The sequence below is a fragment of the Vanacampus margaritifer genome, chromosome 18 (genome assembly GCF_051991255.1).
Source record: "Vanacampus margaritifer isolate UIUO_Vmar chromosome 18, RoL_Vmar_1.0, whole genome shotgun sequence".
In the NCBI taxonomy this organism is placed as follows: Eukaryota; Metazoa; Chordata; class Actinopteri; order Syngnathiformes; family Syngnathidae; genus Vanacampus; species Vanacampus margaritifer.
In genome coordinates this window covers 3,300,416-3,307,200 of record NC_135449.1, presented here as the reverse complement: position 1 = coordinate 3,307,200, position 6,785 = coordinate 3,300,416, and the positions used below count along the sequence as shown (strand labels likewise).

At 42.3% G+C, this 6,785-nt stretch overlaps 2 protein-coding genes across 3 annotated transcripts; both read right to left on the bottom strand.

Annotated features, from left to right (window-relative positions):
- Positions 1-34: 34 nt before the first annotated feature.
- Positions 35-807, bottom strand: cox6b1 (cytochrome c oxidase subunit 6B1; the record flags this gene model as incomplete). Its single annotated transcript, XM_077551515.1, has 2 exons — positions 35-381; positions 505-807. Coding segments are annotated over 2 exons (357 nt in total), but the record flags the coding sequence as incomplete, so codon positions are not given.
- Positions 808-1,674: 867 nt separating this feature from the next.
- On the bottom strand, positions 1,675-6,678 carry fam234a (family with sequence similarity 234 member A). Of its 2 annotated transcripts, XM_077550941.1 has the most exons (13): positions 6,373-6,678; positions 6,003-6,085; positions 5,585-5,886; positions 5,399-5,509; positions 5,136-5,318; positions 4,927-5,051; positions 4,700-4,832; positions 3,699-3,831; positions 3,484-3,624; positions 3,332-3,413; positions 2,946-3,098; positions 2,770-2,866; positions 1,675-2,648 (listed from the first exon to the last, which is right to left on the bottom strand). In XM_077550941.1, exons 3-13 carry the CDS (start codon positions 5,853-5,855, stop codon positions 2,437-2,439), a joined length of 1,641 nt encoding a protein of 546 aa, XP_077407067.1. In that variant the 5' UTR covers positions 5,856-5,886; positions 6,003-6,085; positions 6,373-6,678; the 3' UTR covers positions 1,675-2,436. The 2 variants fall into 2 exon arrangements, with proteins under 2 accessions (XP_077407067.1, XP_077407068.1); XM_077550942.1 differs by lacking the exon at positions 6,003-6,085.
- Positions 6,679-6,785: the final 107 nt, after the last annotated feature.

The following is a 6,785-nucleotide window of genomic DNA, read 5'->3' as shown; positions in this document are numbered from 1 at the left end:
CTAAATATCAAATCGCCGTTGTTCAAAAAGGCTTATGACATCGTGACGTGACTGCAATGTGTTAGCCCGTCAATGGAGTTTCCCATTATGTGTTAGCATTAAGCTAGCTAGTCTTCCTAAAGTAGAAGTCAACTTTAAACATTTCTTAACAATAATATGTTATGCTTAACCTCACTAGTCTAAACATGATATTCTGATTAATATTATATTTGTGGAATAAGAGTTATGAAGCAAAAGCCAGCCATTTTTTATCCCATCTCAGGGGACGGCCATTTTGTTGCTCCGGTAACAACCAATCACGGCTCAGCTGTTTTCTGACACTGGTCTTCAGATCTTTCCAGGGAACGTCCCCGCCTCTCTCTGCTCATCCCACTTCTGGATCTAAGAGACACAATGTCTAATCAAAAATATTTTGGACAGAATTTTCTGCATTAGTCGACAGTTTCAAGAGCAGTTTTGAAGGGAATTGTGATTTTTTTTTCCTTTTTTATTAATGTTCTTTACCCAGGATATGGGGCAGAGGGACTTGGAGACTCTCCGGTACCACTCGCGCGGGGTTTTGTCCACACCTTTTGCATCCAGAGCTTTCTGGCAGCGATGGTAGTCTATTAATAGACATTCGACAAACAATATTAGCTTAATAGAGTGATGACAACAATACAGTAGGCTACTTGTAATATATTGTAATCCGGTGAACACGATACATGACGTCAGGGGTTGGCAAAAAAAAAAAAAAAAAAATCCATCTGTCCGAATAAAACATGTAATGTGACCGTGAAGTTTTACCGAGATAGTTGACCTTTTTTGAAAAAAATAAAAATAAATCAAGTATTTGTACTTAGTTACTTTCTACCACTAGACTTTATAGCCCAATAAAACTAACACACAAAAAATACACCGACGATCATGGAAAATGGCTGCCAAATAGGGCAAATCAGGATAATCCGTTTCTAACAGAAAAATGTAATATTGTGATAACTGCAACATGACTCGTCAAAAAACTGTATGTAAACCATAGAATTATTAATCGAAAGTAAAAAATTAAATAAAATCGGTATTAGGAAATTAAAGAAATGTCGGGGGAACATTTTCTCAACATATATGTTGTATTTCCTCGAAAGGAATACATTGTGGAATATAGATATAATGTAACAGCATATTCTGTTATATAGAAAGAATATTTAGAATATGAAAATAATTACCTTAGCCCGAATCACTTCGGTGTCTGCTGACTTTAGTCCGCTCGGAGGCGAATGTGTGACGTCAAAGTGATAAGAGCGCTCCCCGCCGTCGATGACGTCCGCAGCCGTGCGGCACCACGCGAACGGTATGGCGGACGCACCGGGTCACATTGAGCCCCAATCTACCGGAAGCCGTAGCACCGTTACCGCGATTCAACCGTAGGAGTTCATTTTTAATTGAGCGACTCACCCACTCTTCGACTGCGTAATTTCATATTCTCGGCCGGGTCTTTGAACGTCTCCCAATGCGGAAGTGTCCGACAAGTTAATGATTAAGTCGCAACTCCCCGCTATTTACTGCCATACTGTACGTGACAGAATCTAACGAGCACATGGCATCATGTACACAATTCGTACTTAACTGCGCGTGCGCGGAAAACATTACCGTATGCTTAGTGTGAATGCTAGTATTTTTAGACTGAATACAGTTCCAGATGTTTAAAAAACATTTTAATATTGAACGAATCGAAACTAAGGAGAAACCCCAGCTTGCCTTAAAAGCATCATTTTCATTCCATTAATATACAGCAAAAAAACGAAATGTTTTCCTATGAATATAAATCACAAATATACTGAAAATCTGCTAAGGCGCTAGTCGCGCTACAACCACACTGCAAGAACTCACTTGCCTCAGTGAAACTTGAAAATAAAACCACACAGTACATACTTGTAACAATTGGCGGGGTAGTTCAAGTTGAAATGTTACACGTTTAAGGCCATTCTAGTATTAAATATACAGCAATTACCCCCACTAACCTTTAAAGCACAAGTGTGAAACAATTGCATAGATCTGCAAAATAATCGTTTTGTTTTTTTTTGGTAAAGGGAAAAGAAATAATTGCATTCTTGGGACAAAAGTGCAAGAAGTTAAAATACAGCAAAAGTTATGATGGATTTCTCAGCAGGCGGCGTGATTGTCAGGGGAAACAGCAGCTCTTTGGACTAACACCATCTAGAATCGTTAGCCTTAATAGCACAATAGCCTAAGTCATTTTTAACTTGCGGTCAAAAAAACAACATGATGGACTTTTTCCCCCCCAATGTTTTCCAAAACATTTGAAAATGTCCCGAGGCAATTCCGCTATTAAGCTAACCACCTGTTGTCTATGCAAATGGCACGGCCTGAAAACAAACACTTGACACAGTAGGAATGAACAAAAAAAACATCTCGACTGGCGACCGGTCGAAGGTTCGTTCAATTATCGCTGAAGCGTAGCCGGTTAAAGGCCTGCTTGATGTTGTCGTCCGTTTCGGCGGCCTCGCCGTCGCCGATCAAGAGCACTTTGCTCTGAGGCACGTCGTGCTTCAGCTTCCACTTACTGAGGACAACCGTGCCTTCCGTGTCCTCGGTGTCGGGACCCGTCAGCAGGATGAAGGCGGCGTGGCGTCCTCTCTCCATCAAAGTTGCTGTTGTAAAAAAAAAAAAAAAAAAAAAACGTTACTTCCTCACTCTGACACCCACGTCACTCACCATAGCTTTATCTAAAAAAAGGCAATATAATGGGGACGCAAAGAAAGAATGTGTTACCTTTAAATGTAACGATGTGGTCCACGACATTTTCAGACTCGAGGAGCACATTGCCGTAAAGAGGATACAGCATGTAAGAACGACGTTCGCCAGGTACCTGAAGGAGACGTCCCCGTTTACGTCTCGCATAACAGCGAGCCGCATAAAGAACATTTTTTTTTTTAAAAAAGACTCACAGAGAAGTTGGATTGCGTGGGCAGCAGCCCCCAAAACACGAAGATGGAGATGGAGTTGGTGGTGTGTATGGTGGCGGGTCGAGGCGAGTTGGCGCTGGAGAGAAGGTCCACTTTCCACAGCGCGTCACCCGACTTGCCGTCCAGGATCACCACCTGCGGGCAAAAGGCAAGCATAACCTGCAACAGCTGGTCTTACGAAACCCAGTTAGCTCAGTGCTAACATAAAATGCAAAACACTATTGAGGGGCTAACGGATGTTAGCATAGATTTTCTTCGACCTCGGAGCATGTTGTGGCACAAAACTGAAGGTACAAAAATCTTCCAAATAGCAGAGCATGAATGATGAACAGTGATTTTTTTATTTTTGTACCGACAAGCCAACTTACCATCTTGGTAGAATTGTTCATTTCCTCCTCAAGCACAACATCAAGTACGCCATCCTTGTTGAAGTGACCAAAGCCAGGCTCTCTAAATGAATGACATCACAGATTATTAATCTTGTTTGTTCGGCCAGATTAGCGTCCATTCAAATTGCTACCTGAAAACGTTGGTGGTATTGAACGTCCACAGGGGCTGCAACGTCTTTCCATCCATCAAAACCACCTCGCCGCCCGTCACCAGTATCAAGTTGGACGACTCTTCCTCGTCGGTTCTCACCACACGCCTCAATGAGTCAGACCTGCGCAGGTCCACGCAAACATCCACAATTAAAACGCAGCCGTGTCGGCGAAATCGCGGCGCACGGCGATTTACTCGTAAATTGGCACCAATCCAGATGAGGAAGCGGCTTTTTTCTCCGTTTGTTTTGCCTTCTTCAGGCCCGCCTCCAGCCCTGCTTTGGCTTTGGCTGCAATCCTCCGCAGGGCCAGTCCGTACAAGCCGGTGTCTGGGAAATATGCGGAAATATCAACCGTACAAATTAGTAGATAGGGCTGTGCAATTAATGAAATTACAATTTAAATTATTACACTCCACAATTACAAAATCAACATAATTGTAAAAATAATAATAATAATTTTGAGTTGTTTAAATTTATACATTTGCACCTTAAAAAAAAAATAAATTTTTTTTTAAATAACTAATAAATTTTGTTTCATCCAAAAGAAACTTACATAATTATCTTAATAATTTTCACATTTAAATAATTGCTTGTTTTGTACCACACAAAAAAAAAGATCGTTCTAATTGTAATTTCAATTATTACCAAAATAATCGTGATTAATATTGTCTTCATAATCAAACAGCCCTACAAATAGATGACTTTTTCACCAAAGAGCTACGAATAGGTTCCACTTCAACTCATTCACTGCCATTGACGGCTATTGACGTCCCAAATTTTTTTTTTCATTATTTCTATTAGTTAAACATTTTTTTCCACTTTTGTTAATAAGAGTATGAAAACCTAGAAAAAAAATGTTTTATTGTACATTTAGAACAGATATAAAATGTATGATTAATCATGAGTTAACTATTGAAGTCATGTGATTAATTACAATTCAAAATTAGGAGCGTCGGGCAATTATAATAGTAATTAATTGCATGACTTCATGAGTTAACTCACAATTAATCACACATTTTATATCTGTTCTAAATGTTAAAAAAAAATCTAGGTTTTCATACCTCTTGTTAACAAAAGTGGAAAAAAAATGTTTAATAGAAAAAGTTCAAATTAATTTTTGACGTCTATAACCGTCAATGGCAGTGAATGAGTTAAAAAAAATGCAAATAGGCAAAAGTTGGCTGTATTCACTAACCTTTTTGCAGCAGCAAATGCAGAGCGCCCTCTCCAGTTTTATGGAGAAGATGGCCGGATGTTTGTGTGGTGTTCAGGGCCACTGCAGATCCAATCTGGACGCCGGTTTTCCCCGAGAGGAACACCAGCTGCGTCTACGGGTGGAAGCACATTTTTTTGGGTCCTTTTTTCCAGCGTTATTTATTTTTGGCTACATTGGGGAGTATACTTTTTTTTTTTTTTTTTTACCTGCATGGTATCAGATGCCACCAACGCTACATCGCTGACCTTGTCCCCGTCCAGATCCGGGATGCTGAGCACGGGCACGCTGCTGTGCTGACCGGCAGGCTTCGGCTGCTGCCACCTGACCTCACCTAATGACACAGCGTTGTAATCTTCCTATTTCTGGATTACTTTCACAACAGATAGCCTTGACCAAAACGGGTGATCAACATTACCGTTGGATTTATCCAGAGCCGACAGCCGGTCGGAATGGAACAGCAGACAGTCCCAGTTCTCTCCCGTGTTGGTGTCCAGGCCGCATTGGGCCCAGTGGAAGTCGGGATCCAGCGGACGCTCCCACAGGGTTTCTCCGTCCGTGCCGTCCACTGCCAGCATGAACACGCACGGCGACGGCAGACCTGGCGGGGAGGGGGAAACACTTATTTAGACTTTTAGAGGGCGTTATGGCGAGCTAGTGATTAGCACGTCTGCCTCGTACCTGCATTTCCACATGTATTGTTCAAACTGGCCTCTGTTGTCTTGACCACAAGCAGGACATCCTTCACTTTGTCTTTGCTCGCGTCTTCCAATGCTAAAAAGTAGTACGTTTCTGTAGCAAAGGAAGAGTCACATTAAATCCCAAATCATTATCAAGAATGGGTTGGGGGAGGGGGGGGCTACACACCTGCGCCAGAGAACGTCCTGTTCCAAGACGAGAGATACTGCGGTCTGACGGGACACGGGATAATGAAGGAGAAGGCGAAGACCACGGTGAGGCACAGGAACAAGGAGAGGAAGAAGACGGCCGTCCGCCAGTGTGTCAGTTTGGAAAGTCCCAGCATTTCCTTGCAGCCTCGCTTCAATTCCGTCGTCGACGGTGGCGCCGTCGTCGTCTCCACGCCATCTTCTCCTCTCTTCAGGGGGTCACCCTCGGTGGGACAGTCCGTGGTCTCCATCGTCCTTTTAGTGCATCGCTGTGGCACAAATCTGCTTGACACAAGCCAAAGTCAATGACAACGGCCATCAAAAACGCTCATGAAAATAAAAACAACCAAGGCTGAGGTGTAGTCTGTGTGATTTCCAGCTATTTCTGCTGCATTTACCTTTTGTAAATGTGGGCCTATTGATGCAAGCCAACGGTCACTCCAGATACTTCTCAACACAACAAACTAGGGACTGGCTCAACCTGTGATTGCCACAGACGAGATCAATTATATGAGATACACATTTGGGAGTACCTGTGTTAGTAGCTAAAACCCTCTAGGTGACAAATCATCGAATGCACAGTAACGACGCTCGTTTTGTGGAGTTTTTAGCTTTGAAAAGTTCCCATTTCTGCAGTTGGCTAACTTGTTGAACGAACAGGCCAAGCCCCCTCCCCTCCTTCGCCCCACGACAGCCGCAATGCGAGTAACAACGAAAGGTTCCGTCATATAAACGTGAATTGACATTCAAACCGACGTTTTTACTCACCTTCAAGCGTCGCCTCGCGAATGTTTAGCTTAAAAGCTAAAAGACAGGTAGGCTTGTCCCCAGAACGCCAGCAGTGACAACTAAATCAAGGTATACGACAGTATTTTTAACCCTCAATTTGCCTCTCAGGCCATACTTCCCCTTGCAGTTATTAACATTTCAAGATATATGACGATTTATAATTCTCAATCGTAGTTATTCAAACACTCAAAGTGAAATTGTCTATAACAATTTGCTACACAATTAATTGACATATCTGCTTTAGAAATGTTGCCTGAGAGGCAAGAATCAGGATTACAAATAAAAGGTTTTACGAAGCTGTGTTCTGATTGGAGAAATTTACAATAATGCCCAAGAAGCTACGCTTTGATTGGATAATATTGCCGTTCTCGAACGCTCCGATTGGTCCATCT